We start from the raw sequence: 20,570 nt of genomic DNA on the forward strand, positions 1-20,570 counted from the left end.
ATATTCGATGCCTCTCCCAACTCCTTTCCTCTACCCCTGCATACCCTGATTTATTGATGTTTTTGAAGAGCACAGGCCAGCCGGTTTATAAAATGTTTCATTTTGGGTCTGCTAATGTTTCCTGTTATTTGATTCAGGTTGTGTGCTTTTGGCAAGAATACTGTATAGGTGATGTGTTACTTTCAAAGGATCACACCAGGAAGCGCATAATGTCAGTTTTTCAGAAATAGCATCATTAACATCTAAAATTTAAGATAGGATTCAGCAAATCCAGATCTTCTGTATCATTTCTTCTGAATTTTCAGGCAGAACTTAAGGTAGAGTCTATAATTCCTCCTATATCCACCTAGGCAGATATTCTTGGGGGAACAAAATCTATTTGTAAACAAATAGTGTAATTAACATGATATTAGAGTTTTGTTTGTTTGTTAGAGCAATGGCATGATCTCAGTTCACTACAGCCTCCACCTCCCCGGCTTAAGTGATTCTCGTGCCTCAGTCTCCAGAGTAGCTGGGACGCCTGTAGTCCCAGCTACTTTCAAAAAATTACCTGGCCAGGCACGGTGGCTCATGCCTGTAATCCCAGCACTTTGGGAGGCCGAGGTGGGCGGATCACGAGGTCAGGAGATCAAGACCATCCTGGCGAACACGGGGAAACCCCGTCTCTACTGAAAATACAAAAAAAATTAGCCGGGTGTGGTGGTGGGTGCCTGTAGTCCCAGCTTCTAGGGAGGCTGAGGCAGGAGAATGGCGTTAACCCGGGAGGTGGCAGAGCTTGCAGTGAGCGGAGATCGCGCCACTGCACTCCAGCCTGGGCGACAGAGCGAGACTGCGTCTCAAAAAAAAAAAAAAAAAAAATTACCTGTGCCTGGCTAATTTTTTTAGTATTTTTAGTGGAGATGGGTTTTCGCCATGTTGCCCAAACTAGTCTCAAACTCCTGAGCTTAGGTGATTCACCCACCTCGGCCTCCCAAAGTCCTGGGATTACAGGTGTGAGCCACTGCACCCGGCCACCATTAGGTTTTTAATTAGCAATTTTTATATCATTTGGCATTTGATTCAACAACGATTTTTAAAGTATTTACCAAGAGCATGGACTGTGCTTCAGTGGAAACAGGAGTTAGAAACCTATCTTGGCCACGTAGAATATGTGGTTGAGTTTTAGAAACCAGCCTTTACAGATGTTTTAATTTATATGTAAGTTCAAGGTACACACTGAAAGTTCCTTGAGGCCAGAAACTGCATGTATACATAGCACCTAGCACAGTACTTTGTAAATCCCAATAGATATATACTGAATTAACATATGGTTCATTTAAAATTCATGGAGTCTTTTCCTTTTAAAAATTATATAATATGGGGCTCGGCAAGGTAGCTCGTACCTGTAACCTCAGCACTTTGGGAGGCCGAGGTAGGAGGATTGTTTGAGGCCAGGGGTTTGAGACCAGCCTGAGCAACATAGCAAGACCTCCATCTCTACAAAAATTTTAAAAACTAGCCAGGTGCCATGGTGTGCACCTGTGGTCCCAGCTACTTGGGAGGCTGAGGCAAGAGGATTGCTTGAGTATAGGAGCTTGAGGCTGCAGTGAGCTGTGGTTGTGCCACTGTACTCTGGCCTGAGTGACAGAGTTAGACCCTGTCTCCAAAAATAAAAATAAATCAAAATAAAAATCCAAGGCATGCAAGCTCCAGGAGGACAGGAACATCTGCTTTATTTACTCAGGCAATCCATATACTTAGAACTGTGCCTATCATATAGTAAGTGCTCAGTGAATATTTGTTGAGTGAACAGATGTGAGTAGACCCATCATTCAAGCAGAAATCTTTTCATAGAAAAGTAATCATTTATGTTATAATTTTTCTATGTAAACATAATCTTGTATATTAGGTTTTTTTACCTAATAGATTTTCAGAGAGATGTTTATTTAGTCATAAACTTTTCGGTTTTTGACCTTTTTTTCCTACCTTTTCAAAGAAACCATCAGAATTATTTGAACTTCAAGAAGATGAAGCCCTACGAAGGTACTCTTTTCCTTTACTTGTATTCACCTATATCATGATGCAAAATAGAAATTTTACCAGTACGTTTTTCAGCAGTTGATTTTTTTAAAGGGCTTTCTTGATAAAACTCGGGTTAGAGTCTATGAGATGAATCAGTTCATTAATACATGGCTAGGAGTCTCTCCAGTGGAAAACATCAGAGCCAGCCAAGATCTAGAATTTCTGAACTCCTACGAGGGCGAGGGTTCCTAGCACACCTTTAACTGGAAGGTGCCTCTCAAGCAAAAGAGACTTCTTTCTTAGCTAGGACTTTGGCCCCAGACCTCTTTATGTTCTCTTACCATGCTAAACTGGGTTGGTTCAGATATAGGCTTTTTGCTCTTCTAACCTGTGACTGAGACCTAGTAAGGCGCATTGATTTTATCTAATGTGCTAGGTCTGATTGGTCATGGCTTGTATTCTTGAGAAGACTCTTATCTGGGCCCAAGTCAGAATGAATGTAGCAATCCATTAATGATGCCTGGCACAGGCTTGGATAAGGAAGCATGGTGGCTCACATGTCAGCCAGCTTTTTGTCTTTCTAACCTAAACCAAAAGTAGGCCAAGTGGCCTGGGAGGCCCTGTGTCCAACCTCAGCCTTGGAGAACTGATAGAAAAGACATGGAAAGACAACCCCAAGAAATGGATTCCTTCTGGTTTGGAGCAAGCAGAGCTGTCTTAACCACCCATACCATGCCCTCTTTCCCTCTGAACCCCCACCTTGGCCTCATTTAGTCTTTTAAGGGAAGGGCCACCTTTGTTCAAACAAGAGGTAGCTGCTGGTATGTCTACCTGAACTAGCCACATGGAAAGTCTTGGAGGGAAACGATTTAAAGAGAGGAGAGAAAAAGGAAATCCCAAAAGGCTACTTAATGCAAAATTCATAACGTGCTCCTTTTTCCACTAAAAGCTCTGCCCCACCCCTCCTCCAGCCGGCCTGATTCATCCTCCCTTCCCAGAGAGGGGCCAGCCTGCCCTGGGTCTGGAGGTTGAAATGGGCCGCTAACAAGGTCCTGCATACCAAACACAGAATTTCCCATGTGTAGCATTCAAGAGACTTTACAGCTACGGTTTGTATTAATTTCTTAAATAGAATTTAAGGGACCAGAGATTGACTGGCTATTCTATAGATGAGGAAGCTGAAGCCTGGCATCTGTTGCATGTATTATCATCTTTAGCAATGAAAGAACTCAAGAAAAGATTGAGCATTCTTTAAAGGGGGAAGCACCAATGTCATTGACCCATTATCCTTCTGATCTGCCTTTGAATTGTTTAATGACCGTTCCATGGATGATAAGTCTGTTGTTTTGGTAATCCATCACTAAATTTTAAAATAACTGTAATTAAAAATTTTTTTCCAGAGTGCAGTATCTCCTCCAGTCTCGTCCAATTGATTATAGTTCAAGAATGCTGTTTGTATTTGCAACATCAACTACAACCGTAAGCTCTAGAAACTTAATCCAAACTCTTCTGTGCATCTCAGCTTAACATTTTTTCCTGTTTATTTACCATGCTTGATTGCATTAACAGATGATTCAGATAATGCTCACATACATATGTATTCTAAGTCTGTCTAATCTCCTAAGCAAGCATTGTCTTTTGCACCATGCTCCATTTAGTGCTGGCCTCTGCAACATCTGCTTAGCATGCTGAATGATGCACCTATTGACAGTTTCCACTGGCTGTCTGCATTCACAGTGGTTAACTCCCTGGTCAGTCCACATTCCTGAAGCCAGGAGCCAAACAAACTGGCCACGAACAAGTCTCCACCATGGCCTAATCCGACTGCGTGCTCTGGTCAGACCACCCCTTCTGCCCTCTAAATTCTAGCTAGATTGAACTTGCAATTTCCCCTAACGGCAACATGACCTGTAGCTTCAGGTTCTTGCCTGTAGAAATGTCCTCTGAGGCAACTGGAGCAGAGAGAGGAGAAGGGGGTGGAGCCAGTAGTAGGCAAATGATTCTCAGAGAAAAGGAAGAAAAGGAAGTCTGAGGTGCTGATTTTAAAGTCCCATGACAAAAAGGAAAAAGCCACCCCTTATTTTCTCTGCATGTAAAGACTTATGACCTAAAAATGGTATTCCATGAAAGGTGGCTAGTGCAGCTCACAGCTCAGCTGTGTCCATGCTTTTACTTGCAGTCTGCCTTATGTGTACTTCCCATTAATTAGTATTAGCATGTGTTCAAATGGGAATTCACATTAGTATGATATACAGTAATCCCTCCATATCTGTGGGAGGCCTGGTTCCAGGACCCCCAAGGATACCAAAATCTGAGGACGCTCAAGTCTTTTATATAAAATGGTGTCGTATTTGCATGTCACCTACACACATCCTCCTATGTACCTTAAATCATCTCTAGGTTACTTATAACGCAATGCCTGCAAATCACTTCATCCCCATGGATTCAGTGTAGTACTTGGCATACAGCAAATTCATGTTTGGTTTTTAGAACTTTGTGGAATTTTTTTTTTTCTTGAATATTTTTGATACACTGTTAGGTTGATTCCATGAATACAGAACCCACAGAAACTGGGGGCCAACTGTGGATCCAAAAGTTGAGGTTTAGTAAAATTAATTTTTACTGCTTCATCAAGAACATTTTTTTTTTTTTTGAGATGGAGTCTTGCTCTGTTGCCCAGGTCAGAGAGCAGTGGCACAATCTTGGCTCACCACAACCTCTGCCTCCTAGGTTCAAGTGATTTTCCTGCCTCAGCCTCCTGAGTAGCTGGGATTACAGGCACATGTCACCATGCCTGGCTAATTTTTGTATTTTTAGTAGAGACGGGGTTTCACCATGTTGACCTGGCTGGTCTTGAACTCCTGACCTCAGGTGATCCACCCGCCTCGGACTCCCAAAGTGTTGGGATTACAGGCGTGAGCCACTACACCCAGCCCATCAAGAATATTTTTTTTTTTTTTTTTTTTTTGAGACAGAGTCTGGCTCTGTTGCCCAAGCTGGAGTGCAGTGGCTGGATCTCGGCTCACTGCAAGCTCCACCTCCTGGGTTTACGCCATTCTCCTGCTTCAGCCTCCCGAGTAGCTGGGACTACAGGCACCCGCCACCTCACCCGGCTAGTTTTTTTGTATTTTTTTAGTAGAGATGGGGTTTCACCATGTTAGCCAGGATGGTCTCGATCTCCTGACCTCGTGATCCGCCTGTCTCGGCCTCCCAAAGTGCTGGGATTACAGGCTTGAGCCATCGCGCCCGGCCAAGAATATTCTTAAGTGAAATTTGTCTTTGTTTTTTTGTTTGTTTTGTTTTGTTTTTTGAGACAGAGTCTCACTCTGTCGCCCAGGCTGGAGTAGTGCAACAGTGTGATCTCGGCTCGCTGCAACCTCCACCTCCAGGTTCAAGTGATTCTCCTGCCTCAGCCTCCTGAGTAGCTGGGATTACAGGCACGTGCCACCACACCTGGCTAAGTTTTGTATTTTTAGTAGAGATAGGGGTTTCACCATGTTGATCAGGCTGGTCTTGAACTCCTGACCTCGTGATACACCTGTCTTAGCCTCCCAAAGTGCTGGGATTACAGGCGTGAGCCACTGTGCCCGGCCATGTCTTTGGTTTTCAATACTGCCAGAGCATGCCTGTAAACACAAGGGTTACAACAACAGTTGGGGGCCCTGCCTCCATTCTGCCTGCAATTTCACCCACCATTGCTTTTGCACAGTTAGTGCAAATATCAACACAGTGTAAAGGCAAATAACATCTTAGTGTCATGAAAACAGCTTTGACCCTTTCCCTCCTGAAGGAGTCTCCGGAATGCTCCTCCAGGGGTCCATGGGCCACATGTTAAGAACCACTGTTACAGTGCATTCCATAACTGCAGAGATTGACTTTTCATTTTAAAATAATGACGTTGTTTATGTTGCCTATGTTGAAACTCATTTACCCAACTACAATGTGCAGGTGTTCAACTCTCCAAACCTCTTTTGGTTTTGCAGACATTAGGTATGCACCAGTTAACTTTTGCCCATAGAACTCGAGCTCTTCAGTGTCTCTTCTATTTGGCTGACAAGGAAACTATAGAATCACTCTTTAAAAAACCCATTGAAGAAGTGAAGTAAGTAGAAATGTTTAAATTGTAATAAATAGGAAACACATCATTTTTTGGAGCTGTACCTTTTAAGCCCTGAATTCAGAAGAGCGTAGTAGAGTAGCTGTGTGAATACAGTTCTGTTGCCTTGAATATCCTTGACATTTTGGCAAAGGGAAAATAGGGCTTTGAGAACATCTTGTTTCCATCGTTTCTTGGAGGCATTTAGAAACTCAATGTTTTGTTTATCTTGTTCAAATTGATTTCTATCTAATGTTATTATATATTCAGGGAATATATTTAGAAGTCCAAAATGGACATTTAAAACAAACTGGCCTAATATTTCCATATGGTAGTTTTTATTTTAAATGTAAATGTGACCTATGAGAATGATTCTTAGAAACATTTCTGTTTTCCAGATCTTATCTGAAATGTATAACTTTTCTGGCATCATTTGAGACTTTGAATATCCCCATCACATACGAATTATTTTGCAACAGTCCTAAGGAAGGAATGATTAAGGGCCTGTGGAAGAACCACAGCCACGAGTCCATGGTAGGTACACCTCACTGCCGCATTCCCAATTCCCTGCCCCTACTCAGAATCCTGAAAGAGAAAACCAGGAACAGTCTTTTTTTTGTTTTTGTTTTTTTTTAGACAGAGTTTTGCGCTGTTGCCAAGGCCACAGTATAGTGGCGTGATCTCAGCTCACTGCAGTCTCTGTCTCCTGGGTTCAAGCCTCAGCCTCCCAAGTAGATGGGATTATAGGCATCTGCCCACCACACCTGGCTAATTTTTGTATTTTTAGTAGAGCTGAGGTTTCACCATGTTGGCCAGGCTGGTCTCAAATTCCTGATCTAAGGTGATCCACCCACCTGGGCCTCCCAAAGTGCTGGGATTACAGGCGTGAGCCACTGCGCCCGACCGGAACAGTATTTATCCCTGAACAACTCTACTGCTCTGAGACCTTTCTACTCTCCTGTCCCAGTGTGTGGATGGATAAAGCAATGTGGAAGGTCCTTTTACCTCTTTTGCCTTAAGGTCCACCAGTTAAAGTCATCCCTGCCAACCAGAGAGAGTACTTCTATAATCCCTTCCACAGCTTATCCTTATCTGTACAGGGAGAGGAGACTGTCCGGTAGAGAGAGGATATCGTTTATCTTCTTCTTAGTTGCCTATGGGAATTTAGTCTCTGAGGCAGTGGAGGCTGGGGCAGGAAGGTTTTTTGGTCCAACAGGCAAACTTTTTCAATAGAAGAAAGAAAGGGGGAGATGTCTGAGGTGGTGTCTTGAGTCCGTGATAGCAAGAAAAAGAATCTCTTTTTTGGCCGGGCGCGGTGGCTCAAGCCTGTAATCCCAGCACTTTGGGAGGCCGAGACGGGCGGATCACGAGGTCAGGAGATTGAGACCATCCTGGCTAACACGGTGAAACCCCGTCTCTACTAAAAAATACAAAAAACTAGCCGGGCGAGGTGGCGGGCGCCTGTAGTCCCAGCTACTCGGGAGGCTGAGGCAGGAGAATGGCGTAAACCCGGGAGGCGGAGCTTGCAGTGAGCCGAGATCGCGCCACTGCACTCCAGCCTGGGTGACAGAGCCAGACTCTGTCTCAAAAAAAAAAAAAGAATCTCTTTTTTGTTGTTTCTTTCATTAGGAAGATGGGGGCCTTCAATAGACATTCGCAGATTAGAAGCACATTTTGTGGCCGGGTGCGGTGGCTCATGCCTGTAATCCCAGTACTTTGGGAGGCCAAGGCGGGTGGATCACCTCAGGTCAGGAGTTCAAGACCAGCCTGGCCAACATGGTGAAACCCCGTCTCTACTAAAAATACAAAATTAGCCAGGCGTGATGGCGGCCACCTGTAATCCCAGCTGCTCAGGAAGCTAAGGCAGGAGAATTGCTTGAACCCGGGAGGTGGAGGTTGCGGCGAGCTAAGATCATGCCACTGCACTCCAGCCTGGGCAACGGAGTGAGACTCCATCTCAAAAAAAAAAAAAAAAAAAGCAGCATATTTTGTATTAAGCTGCCCTACTTTTCCAAAGATGGCTTGATTTACTGGTTTGTTGGAGCAGCATGATTTTTTTCTTTTTTTGGCTTCAGGCAGTAAGATTGGTGACTGAGCTGTGTTTAGAATACAAAATCTATGACCTGCAGCTTTGGAATGGACTCTTGCAAAAGCTTCTGGGCTTCAATATGGTAAGTAAGACTCAATACCCTGGACTGAATATATCTGAAAGCTTTTGCACAGCATCCCCTAAACATTTTGGATTGATACTTGTTATGGAACAGATTTATGCTGAAAACACAGTCACTCTCACTGAGTTCATGCCAAACTTAAAGAACTTGGTGTTAGGCCAGAGAATGCAAAATCCAAAATGACATAAATTTCACTGGAAACAAATGGAAGGTTTCCTAGCCTTTTTTGATATTTATGAACTTGTAAGTGAACTTCTCTGGCAGTTATCATGGAAGATAAAGTTTTACCAGTACTTTTTCTGGAACTTTAAGATGCGGTATTTCACATTGAAATTTTCCATTTTGGTGGTCTTTAGAACTTTCTTATTTTTAATTTTTTACAGATTCCTTATCTAAGGAAAGTTTTAAAAGCCATTTCCAGTATCCATTCTTTATGGCAGGTATGTAGCTTTTTAAAATAAATTTTATTGAATTTAGTCTTTATACTTTCTGGCCTTGTGACTGCTGGGGACACCAGATTAAGCAGTCAGCTCCTTCGTAAAGAACAGAACTGAGCCAAGTACAGTGGCTCACTCCTGTAACCCCAAAGCTTTGGGAGGCCAAGGCAGAAGGATCACTTGAGCCCAGGAGTTTGAGGCTGCAGTGAGCCATGATTGCACCATCGCACTCCAGCTCCAGCCTGGGCAACAGAGCTAGATCCTTTCCCTAGAATAAAGGAAGAAGAAACAGAACTGATCAGCTGTAGGATGATTAAAGTTGTGCCTGGACCCGTTAATACTCAGCTCACATCACCTCCTGAAGATACCACTTTCCTGAGTTTTCCAGGCCTCACAAGTCACACCTTTATTTATGCTCTCAAGACATTTTGGCTCCACTCTGACTTTTGTCACCATATAATTAATTTTCATTACATGTTGGGCTGCCCCTCACAGACTTTGAAGATCTTTCACATCAGATACCCTGGCTTGTTCATCTTTTCTACATTTCACATAAGTTGTGTACCCATATAAGCAAAATATATATTATGTAGAAATATATAATTTATTCTTTGTTTAATAAATTAGGACAATATAGAAATATGCCGAGTAAAACATGAAAATTCCCTCTTACTATTTTCCTTCATAATTATCTTCCTAAGGGAATGACTGCTTACAATTTCCTATGGATTCTAGAGATTTCCTGTTTTGTTTTGTTTTGTTTTGTTTTGTTTTGTTTGAGCCGGAGTCTCGCTCTGTCACCCAGGCTGGAGTGCAGTGGCGCCATCTTGGCTCACTGCAAGCTCCACCTCCCGGGTTCACGCCATTCTCCTGCCTCAGCCTCCTGAGAAGCTGGGACTACAGGTGCCTGCTACCACGCCCAGCTAATTGTTTGTATTTTTAGTAGAGACGGTATTTCACCGTGTTAGCCAGTATGGTCGCGATCTCCTGACCTCGTGATCCACCCGCTTTGGCCTCCCAAAGTGCTGGGATTACAGGCGTAAGCCAACGTACCTGGCCGAGATTTCCTGTTTTACAGGCACGTGTGTATGTGTGTGCATATCTACAGTGTATATATACATTTTTGCACACATAAATGCAATCACATTCTGAACAAAGTGTTGTTTTCACATAACAATGGTCTCTGGAGATTGTTCCATATCAGCACTTGTAGATCTAATTGTTTTATTGAGATACAGTTCACATGTAAAATTTATCCTTTTAAAGTACACAATGAAGTAGTTTTTGGTATATGCACAAAGTTGTATGGTCTCACCATCATCTAATTCCAGAACATTTTCCTCACGCCAAAAAAATTCATATCCATTAGCAATCATTCCCCATTCCCCACTCCCTCCAGCCCCCAGTGACCACTAATCTACTTTCTGTCCATGAATTTGCCTATTCTGGACATTTTGTATCAATGGAGTCCCACACTATGTGGGATTTCCTGTCTGGCTTCTTTCACTCAGCATCAGTTTTAAGGTTCATCCACATTGTAGCATGGATCAGAACTTCATTCCTCTTTCTTTTTTTTTTTTGAGACAGGGTCTGGCTCTGTCGCCCAGGCTGGAGTGCAGTGGCATGATCTCGGCTCACTACAAGCTCCGCCTCCCGGGTTCACACCATTCTCCTGCCTCAGTCCCAAGTAACTAGGACTACAGGCACCCGCCACCACACCCAGCTCATTTTTTGTATTTTTTAGTAGAGACTGGGGTTTCACCGTGGACTCGATCTTCTGACCTCGTGATCCGCCCGCCTTGGCCTCCCAAAATGCTGGGATTACAAGCATGAGCCATTACACCCGGCCACTTCATTCCTCTTTTTTGCCAAATAATGTTCCATTGTTAACTGAACATATTTTCATTTCTCTTGAGTGTATACCTAGGAGTGGACTTGGGTCTTACAGTAACTCTGTGTTTAGCCTTTTGAGGCATTTTATTTTTAATGCTTGATTATTCTCCATAATATGTAGTAAAATATACCCGAAGTTATTTAACCACTCCTCTATTGATGGAAGTTTACATTTTCTTTCCTCTTTTTTTCTTTGAATATATAGAGATGGGGGTCTTGCTGTGTTGCCTAGGCTGGTCTTGGAACTCCTGAGCCCAAACAATCCTCCTGCCTTGGCCTCCCAAAGTACTGGGATTACAGGTGTGAGCCACCACGCCTGGCCAATGTTCTTTCCTTATTCACCTTCTTGAAATTCTTTCTCTTGTCCCCTTCCTCCTTTCCTGTGGCCCTGGCACATAACCGGCTAAGGATTAATTTTCTTTTCTGAGTTGGGTTCTGACTTTTTGCCAAATGGAACAATAATGAATCAGCCAGGATTGTATAGTGAGATCCTGAAAGATACAGTTGTGAAGAACATTATGCTAGAACCTTAATCATCTCAAACAGGGAGATTATGATTTTAGTCATCTGGAATATAAACTATAAATGTACAGTTTTGTGACCATTTAACAGTGGCCTCTGGAGAGTGTTTCATATCAGCACATAGTGATCTATCTAATTTTTTTGTTGAGATACAATTCACTTGTAAAATTCGTCCTTTTGAAAGTATACAATCAAGTAGATTCTGGTATATTCATAAAATTGTACAACCATCACCATTATCTAATTTCAGAACATTTAGGCTGCAGTTTAGAAAGAGTTCATAATATCTTTTTGGAGATGGAGTTTTGCTCTGTTGCCCAGACTGGAGTGCAATGGTGTGATCTCAGCTCACTGCAACCTCCACCTCCCAGGTTCAAGCGATTCTTGTGTCTCAGCCTCCCGAGTAGCTGGGATTACAAGCATGCACAACCATGCCTAGCTAATTTTTGTGTTTTTAGTAGAGACGGGGTTTTGCCATGTCGGCCAGGCTGGTTTCGAACTCCTGACCTCAAGTGATTCACCTGCTTCAGCCTTTCAAAGTGCTGGGATTATAGGTGTGAGCCACTGCACCCGGGCTAGACTGCAAATTAAAGAGAGTCTGTAATATCCTTAACATGAATATCCCAAACGTGGACTTGTTTTCACAGGTTCCCTACTTCAGCAAAGCATGGCAGCGTGTGATACAGATACCACTGCTTTCAGGTATTTCACTCTCCTCTGAAACATTCGCTACAGCATTTTATAGTTGAGTGTGTGTATATCATGGTTGGTTTTTTTTTTATCTTCAGCTTCTTGTCCCTTAAGTCCTGATCAGCTGTCAGATTGTTCTGAGAGTCTCATCGCTGTCCTCGAGTAAGTAAAATGTTTGTTCTACCAAAAAAAAAGAGTTTGTTGCTTATAAGATTCCTTTCTAATAGATATCTCTTATGAGTAATTCCTTTTTGTTAGGAAGTTAAGCATAACACTTGTTTTTGTTTTGTTTCGTTTTTTTGAGACGGAGTCTCGCTCTGTCGCCCAGGCTGGAGTGCAATGGTGCAATCTCGGCTCGCTGCAACCTCCGCCTCCCAGATTCAAGCAATTCTCCTGCCTCAGCCTCTTGAGTAGCTGGGATTACCGGCACGTGCCACCACTCCTGGCTAATTTTTGTATTTTTACTAGAGACGGGATTTCCAGAGTGTTGGGATTACAGGCATGAGCTGTCCCGTGAGTAGCTGGGATTACAGGCACACACTACCACACCCGGCTAATTTTTGTAGTTTTAGTAGAGACGGCCTCCGAAATTGCTGGGATTACAGGTGTAAGCCACTGCACCCGGCAACACTTGTTTTTATACCAAAATATCTCAATTATTTTTACAGTGTCTACTTCCCATGTGTTGTGCGACTAGTAAACTGAACATTCTCTAAATTGAGTACCTACTGTCTATATGAGCATAGAGTACTTTTGGTGACTACCCTAAATCATACAGCATTGTCACATAGATTTTGAGTCTTCTGGCTGGGTGCGGCAGCTCACACCTGTAACCCCAGCACTTTGGGAGTCTGAGGCGAGTGGATCACTTGAGGTCAGGAGTTTGAGATCAGCCTGACTAACGTGGTGAAACCCCATCTCTACTAAAAATACAAAAATGAGCTGGGCGTGGTGGCGCATGCCTGTAATCCCAGCTACTCAGGAAGCTGAGGAGGAATCGCTTGAACCCGGGAGGTGTTGGTCGCAGTGAACTAAGATCACGTCCAGCCTGGGTGATAGAGCTAGACCGTTTCTCAAAAAAAGAAAAAAAAAAAGTTTTTGAGTCTTCTGAGGATTTAGAAGCCTATCTTTAGGCATCTGTAGGCTTTCAGACATAATCATGGTATAGCAAACAGTAGTCTGTGTTCCTGTGGGTAGATTCTTTTATTCCGTGTAGAATGCTGTCAAAGACTCATGTTACTCATTCCTAAGCATATGTCATGAACCAGCACTTTAGTGTTTAAAATTATTGAAAGCCTGGACAGGTAAATGACTATGGAAAGCTAGAAAGGCCAATATAATCTAGTGAATCTGACAGATTATTAACTAATTAATGTGCTCTCTTGAAGATGTCCAGTCTCAGGTGATCTTGACCTGATTGGAGTCGCCAGGCAATATATCCAGTTAGAACTTCCAGCTTTTGCATTAGCTTGTCTGATGCTCATGCCCCACTCAGAGAAAAGACACCAGCAAATTCAGGTATGGTGCACATGATTCCTCTGGGCTGCCAAGGAAATAGAAGGTCTCATCTTGCATGTCCCTTGCAAAAGGTCGCATTTTCATTTCAGCAAACCTGTAAAGCATGCATACTTCAGATATGTGTGAAGCTTGTATGGGGACTTAGTGGGAGGTAAGACTGAAAGATAAAGTCCAGCTGAGGGATGTCCTACAAGGGGGTTTGGGCCTTATTGTCTATCAGTGGGGAAACAAGTGATTATTTTAGAACAGCAAACTGAAATGATGAAGGAAGTATTTTAGAAAGAATAACCCATTAACCCATGTAGACTTGGTCAGAGGAGAAGACAAGAAGGGAAACTCTTGGGAAGCTGTTGCATTTGAGTAGAATTTTACCCCACTTGATCTCTTCATATCAGCCTTGTGCATAGGCAGGGAAGGCTTGGGGGTTAAGTACCCACAGTAGAGTCTGGTAATGAACTTGAACAAGATGAGAAGGCTACAAGGAAAGCAGCTGACTTAGCAATTGAATGTGGGAGATAAAAGAAGGGGAGAGTCAGATTTTATGTGTGGGTGCCCATCAGAGGGAGCCACGAGCATTTTGGGGACAGAACTTTTAAAAATAACTCTCATTTCCTTTATAATAGAGAACAAGTAGAACAAAGCATTTTGGAATGTTTTACAGTTATCTGTTATCTTCCCTGTAGGTAGACATACCAGTAGATAGAGATCTACATAAATGAACATGCATGCATTCATGCTTTTTTTTTTTTTTTTAAGAGAGTCTCTCTCTGTCACCCAGGCTGGAGTGCAGTGGCGCAATCTCAGCTCACTACAACCTGCCTCCCGGATTCAAGTGACTCCCAAGTAGCTGACATTACAGGCTCCCGCCACCACACCCAGCTAACTTTTGTATTTTTAGTAGAGACAGGGTTTTGCCATTTTGGCCAGGCAGGTCTCGAACTCTTGACCTGAGGCAATCCAGTGGCCTTGGCCTCCCAAAGTGTTGGGATTATAGGCATGAGCCACTGCGTCCAGCTGAACATGCATATTTTTTTTTTGTCATTTGGTCTATTAATTATATTTTTTAAAGCCACCTGTTCTTGTCTTTGACTTTTTCCCCTCTTTTCATCATTCGTACACTCATTCCTTGATGCCATTCTGTGTTTCAGTATTTAAATATATTTATTTTGGCACTTAGAATAACAAAATACCTGATCAACAGCTCTTGCTGTTGGAATAAGTAATAACACTTTTCTATTAATTCTGCTTTGATTTTTCTCTAGAATTTTCTGGGTTCGTGTGACCCTCAGGTTATTTTAAAGCAATTGGAAGAGCATATGAACACAGGCCAGCTAGCAGGATTTTCACATCAAGTAAGAGGCGATTTCATTTCATTTTCCCAAACCAAGAAAGCTGAAAACTGCTATGTCTAGCTGTTTGTTTATGTATAGAATTATTTTGCTTCTATTAAAACCTCAGTAAATTTTTTAAAAGGCAGGGACCCTGAGGGTCTTGTTGACTACTGTGCTCCATGGAAAATTTGTAGCCTTAAGTGCTTTTAATTGAAAACAGATCTTCTTCCTCATAAAAAGTCTCAAAGCGCAAAACAACAATTACTTTATTTATTGACTGATGCTGACAGGCCTCCTTTCCCTTTTTACCCCCTCAAAAAGGAGGCGCAGTCATAATGCAGTGCTAATTGGACTTCTGATTGTAACAGTGTTTTGATATTGAATAAAGCCTTGATACCTGTCATTCTATAGATTAGAAGTCTGATTCTAATAGATGAGAAGTCTGATCTTAATGATACGTGTCATTCTATAGATTAGAAGTCTGATTCTGAATAGTATCATCAGTAAGAAGGAGTTTGGGATTTTGGCAAAGACCAAATACTTTCAAATGTTGAAGATGCATGTGATGAATACCAACAATATCACTGAACTAGTAAACTATTTGGCAAATGACTTAAGGTAAGTTTATTTTCAAAAAGCAACTTACTGTGGAATTTCCTTAAAATCTATCTTTGTAAGCTGGGCATGGACATAGAGAAACCGTGTCTCTACTAAAAATACAAAATTAGCTGGGCATGGTGGCACCTTCCTGTAATCCCAGCCACTCGGGAGGCTGAAGCAGGAGAATCACTTGAACCCTGGAGGCAGAGGTTGCAGTGAGCTGAGATCGCGCCATTGCACTCTAGCCTGGGCAACAAGAGCGAAACTCTGCTTCAAAAAAAAAAAATCTATCTTTATGTTGGAGGAAAATGTCAACTGTAGAGCTATTTTGTTATAATTAAAAGCTCAAAATATTACATCTCTCATTACTGCACATATCCAAAAGTTAATCATTTAATAACCCAATTTCTTAGAACGTGACCTTAGAATCTGACAATTAAACAGGTCATCTGAATCCCCAAATCGAATGTCTCATAGCCCTGCTCTAAATCCTGCATTACAATTTTATGTCTTAGATACTTACTCAGAACATTAATGACTTTATGTAACATCATTTTTGTTAAACCTGGTTATCTAATTTTCTAGCACCCACAAGTTTAGAAACAATAATCTTCTTGGGATAGAGCTGGGGATGGATATGGAAACTGAATGGGAGAAGGAAGAAATGGGCTGACTCTAAAGAAAGGGAAGTTCAAGACTGCAGTACACACCATATCCATCCCTGCATGTGGTCTAGCCGTGCTGGCGCTTGAGAGGTCTTTCTTTCTCATTTCCATTCCATGGATTTCCATCTGCTTGTTTATCTCTTGTGATCCAGCCATAATTAGATATTGTCATTTTTGAGCAAGTATTTTTTGAGTTATAATTGATACATAGAATAAGCTGGACATATTTGAAGTCTGCAGTTTAGTAAATTTTGACATGTGTATACCTATGAAGCCATCACCACAATCAAGAGAGTGAACATACTATCTCCGAAAGTTTCCTCATGCCCTCTGTGAAGTTGATTACATGAGTTAGGTCATTCTTGTGATACCCAAATACATCAGAGCAGCCTGGGGAAAAGCACTCAGAGTCCAAAACATGGCTCCAAAAACGTAATTCTGGCTGGGCGCAGTGGCTTAAGCCTGTAATCCCAGGACTTTGGGAGGCCAAGGTGGGTGGATCACCTGAGGTTAGAAGTTCAAGACTAGCCTGGCCAACATGATGAAACTTGTCTCTACTAAAAATACAAAAAGTTAGCCGAGTGTGGTGGCGCATGCCTGTAATCCCAGCTGCTCAGGAGGCTGAGGCAGGAGAATCGCTTGAACCCAGGAGGTGGAGGTTGCAGTGAGCAGAGATGGCACCATTGCACTCCAGCCTGTGCAACAAAGTGAAACTCCATCTCACACACACACAAGAGAAGAATAATGTGTAACGTGTCTGTTTTTCATAAAATCTCTAACCTTCTCTTTGTTCTTTGGACAATCCAGAGACTACCCAGTCTATGTATATGCCCCAAATTGGAATTCTTTTTTCCCAAATAAAACATTAAATTTAGAGATTGGTCGTTACTTTTAATTTTGACTTCAACGCCTCTTTTTCTTTCTTTTCTTTTTGAGATAGGGTCTTGCTTTGTCAGTCAGACTGGAGTGCACAAACATGGCTCACTGCTGCCTCAACATCCTGGGTTCAAGCGATCCTCCCACCTCAGCCTCCAGAGTAGCTGAGACTACAAGTGTGCGACGCCATACCTGGCTAATTTTATATTTTTTTGTAGAGACAGGGCTTTGCCATGTTGCCCAGGCTGGTCTCCAACTCCTGGACCCAAGCCATCTGCACATCTTGGCCTCCCTGAGTGCCGGGATTATAGGTACGAGGCACTCTGCCTAGCCTAACACTTCTTTTTCTTTTTGATTTTGTAGTTTAGATGAAGCTTCAGTCTTGATAACTGAATATTCAAAGCACTGCGGGAAACCTGTGCCTTCAGAAGCCGCTCCCTGTGAAATTCTGAAGGTAAAGCTGATGGAGAGTTCTTAGGTTCTAACTTGACATTGTTTATATTCCTAGGGCCTTAAAATTGACCAACCTTTTCTAGTGTTGTGGAGATAAATGTATTTTTATGTGTAACTGTAATTTTTATATTTTACTTGGTGTGCTCTAAACTAGAAATCAAGAGGCCACAGTTCTAATCTCAGCCCTGCCACTGGGCAGCAAAGCCTAGTGTGGGCTTAGTCTTCAGACCTGGACCCCATGGTCTCTCAGGTGCTTTCCAGCATTACCATTCTTCATAAGGTGGTATTTTTAATATTGAAGCAGATGAAAAACTGAATTCTAAAGGTGTTGATTACTGTCATGCTTGGGTATTAATTGCTTTTTAAATTAATTATTATTCTTTAATTACCTAAAACGTATGTTCACTGCAGAAAAAAAAGAAGTATGACCAGGCACGGTGGCTCACACATGTAATCCCAGCACTTTGGGAGGCCAAGGCGGGCAGATTACCTGAGGCCAGGAGTTCAAGACCAGCCTGGCCAACATGGTGAAACCCCGTCTCTACTAAAAATACAAAAATTAGCGAGGCGTGGTGGTAGCACATGCCAGTAATCCCAGCTACTCGGGAGACTGAGGCAGGAGAATTGCTTGAGTCCGGGAGATGGTGGTTGCAGTGAGCCAAGGTTGTGCCACTGCACCCCAGCCTAGCCGACGAGCAAAACTCATCTCAAAAAAAAAAAGAAAAGAGGAGAAATATGAAGGAGCCAAAAAACAAAAACCTAAACTGATCTTCAAAATCTCACTACCCAGACAGGATCACTGTTAACATTTTGCTGTACATTCTTCCAAATTTTTTGTATGTAAAATGTGCACGTAATTTATTTTTACTCCTATTTTGAACTTAAGTACCAGGTAAAATTTTTACTTTGATCATATTTTGGTAGCTTTATTTTTTATTTGCTATTTTTCAGATTGGAATATTGGTAGCTTTAGTAAACCTAGGTGTAGAGGCTTTTTTCTTCCTGTGGTCCAGATCAGGCGTATTAGAATAAGCCCGCATTTTGTTACCTCCGATTAATAACTTACAGGGTTTACCTCCAGGTGGTTGTGCTCAATGGCATGAGATTACTTTTTTTTCCAGAAAGGGAGAGTATTGATTCAAGAGACGAATTTGTGGTCTTTAAAATCTGTTTCTCTCATCTAAAATGCCAAATAGTTTTATGTATAGATTTGTATCACTGCACTTAAGTCTTAAGTTCTGTAGTTTATTTGACCATTTTCAATTTGAAAAACTAAGTGACTTATAAAAATCACTTCTGTGTTTCTTCCCATTTAGATGTTTCTTAGTGGGTTATAGTAAATCATTGAACCTTTTCTTCAAGAAGGACAAGAATTTTGGAATCTGCTATTAATGGACCGTATTTATTAGTTTTTAAATTGTAGAATCTCTGTATTATAGCTATTTGTCTTAACATTACCCCACATGTAATAAATAAAACACTTAATATGAGCATAATTGCTCCATAAAGAACTCATGTCCTGAATTAATAAGTGTTTTCATTGCCAGTTACTTGTGCAATTTATAGAGACTATCAACTTTTTGCACCATATATGAGGGAAACAAAGTGCAAAAATAGCTCTCTCCCTCAAGAAAATTGAGTGCTTATAGCCTATATCTTCCATATAAAAAAGTAATATCAGTCTTTTTAGTGTTATTCTAAGAAAATATTGGTATAATTTTAGTGGCAGAGTGTATCAGTCAGTAGCCAGTCAGAAAAATAAAAGCCACTCTAGATAGGCCAAGCAGAGAAGAATTTCATGCCTGGGATTGGCTATAAAGTTCTTCAAAAGACTGAAAGAACAGAAGGAAGGTAGAAGGGGGAGCCAGACAAAGGGGAAGGAGGGCTTCGTAGCCACAGATCAGGAGCTGCTCCTGCCCCTGGCTTGGAGTCCCGAGCCCACATTTGCCACTGAGCTGTCGGAGCTGCTGCAGCCACTGCAGTGCTCAGAAGCCCAGGAGTCTCTTCACCAGTGCTGCTGACAACTTGCACTGCCGCTGCCCAAGCTGTCAAGCCCACTACCAAAAGAAGAAACATTGCTGCACTTTCTTCAAGCTTCTAATTCTTATACCAGTGCCAAGAAATAGCAGAACCAAACTGGAAGCCACCTGGCTAGAAGTCTGGGAGGAGTGGTCTGCAGCTGTAAACGCCCAGCACTGCAGCCGGTGGCCTAGAGAGGCATGTGGAGCAAAAAGCCAGCGCATAGAAGTGTTAATTACATCTGTTATTCTGCCTTTGTAGTCGTTTGCCATACTTGTGAATAAATTAAGTGAATTTGATATTACTGGAATTAGTTTGCCTTTATTTTGCCAGTTGAAAAAAAAGATTTCTAAAAAACTCAAACATGATTAAACACAGGTTTCGAAGTAAAATAAGTCTGGATTTCAGTTCTGGTTCTATTACTTACAAGCTGTGTGGGCATGAACAAGTTATTTAATTTCCCACAGAGAGAAACGGGATGGTCTTGCTGTGTCACCCAGGCTGGAGTGTAGTGTTATGACCATAGCTCACTGCAACCCTGAATCCCTGTGCTTAAGGGATCCTCCCATTTCAGCCTCCTGAGTATCTGGGGCTACAGGCACATACCACCATGCCTTCCTGATTTTTGAATTTTTTTGTAGAGACAAGATCTTGCTTTCTTGCCCAGGCTGGTCTTGAACTCTAGGCCTCAAGTAATCCTCCCACCTTGGCCTCCCTAAGTGCTGGTATAACAGGCATGAGCCACCTTGCCTGGCCCAATTTCTCACCATCTTAATTTCGTAAAACTGAGGGCAGTAAAAGTACCTTCTAGTGGCAGTTCGTATAAAGCATCTAGGCCAGGTATTGTGGCTCACGCCTATAATCCCAGCACTTTGGGAGGCCATGGTGGGCAGATCATGAGGTCTGGAGATCGAGACCATCCTGGCTAACATGGTGAAACCCCATCTCTCCTAAAAATGCAAAAAATTAGCCAGGCGTGGTGGCTCATGCCTGTAATCCCAGCTTCTCAGGGGGCTGAGGTGGGAGAATCACTTGAACCCAGGAGGCAGAGGTTGCAGTGAGCAGAGATCATGCCACTGCACTCCAGCCTAGGTGACAGGGCAAGATTCTATCTTAAAAAAAGAAAGTGCATCTAGCAATCTAGCACAATACCCCTGAGTGCCACAAATGCTAGTTATTGTGATTATATAGGCTTCTATTTAGCTAATTGCAAGTTTTAAAATCGCAATTTCAATAATAAAATTATTTTGTACTTTGAAGGTGTTATAACAAATGTTTCTCAACAACAAAATGTTTAA

General features: G+C 42.2%; 1 protein-coding gene across 2 annotated transcripts in view; it reads left to right on the plus strand.

The window, feature by feature from the left end:
• The window catches only part of KNTC1 (kinetochore associated 1), a 101,486-nt gene extending 81,915 nt beyond the window's left edge, over positions 1-19,571 (plus strand). For both annotated transcript variants that reach the window (XM_015151761.3, XM_077955571.1), the window contains exons 52-64: positions 1,976-2,022; positions 3,402-3,480; positions 5,985-6,103; positions 6,496-6,631; positions 8,173-8,268; positions 8,652-8,708; positions 11,768-11,822; positions 11,909-11,972; positions 13,199-13,328; positions 14,591-14,680; positions 15,132-15,277; positions 17,164-17,254; positions 18,570-19,571. In XM_015151761.3, the coding sequence (XP_015007247.3) occupies positions 1,976-2,022; positions 3,402-3,480; positions 5,985-6,103; positions 6,496-6,631; positions 8,173-8,268; positions 8,652-8,708; positions 11,768-11,822; positions 11,909-11,972; positions 13,199-13,328; positions 14,591-14,680; positions 15,132-15,277; positions 17,164-17,254; positions 18,570-18,590 (1,131 nt within the window). In that variant the 3' untranslated portion in view covers positions 18,591-19,571. The remainder of the gene's footprint in view (positions 1-1,975; positions 2,023-3,401; positions 3,481-5,984; positions 6,104-6,495; positions 6,632-8,172; positions 8,269-8,651; positions 8,709-11,767; positions 11,823-11,908; positions 11,973-13,198; positions 13,329-14,590; positions 14,681-15,131; positions 15,278-17,163; positions 17,255-18,569) is intronic.
• Positions 19,572-20,570: the final 999 nt, after the last annotated feature.

This window comes from Macaca mulatta, chromosome 11 (assembly GCF_049350105.2).
Source record: "Macaca mulatta isolate MMU2019108-1 chromosome 11, T2T-MMU8v2.0, whole genome shotgun sequence".
NCBI classification, from domain to species: domain Eukaryota; kingdom Metazoa; phylum Chordata; class Mammalia; order Primates; family Cercopithecidae; genus Macaca; species Macaca mulatta.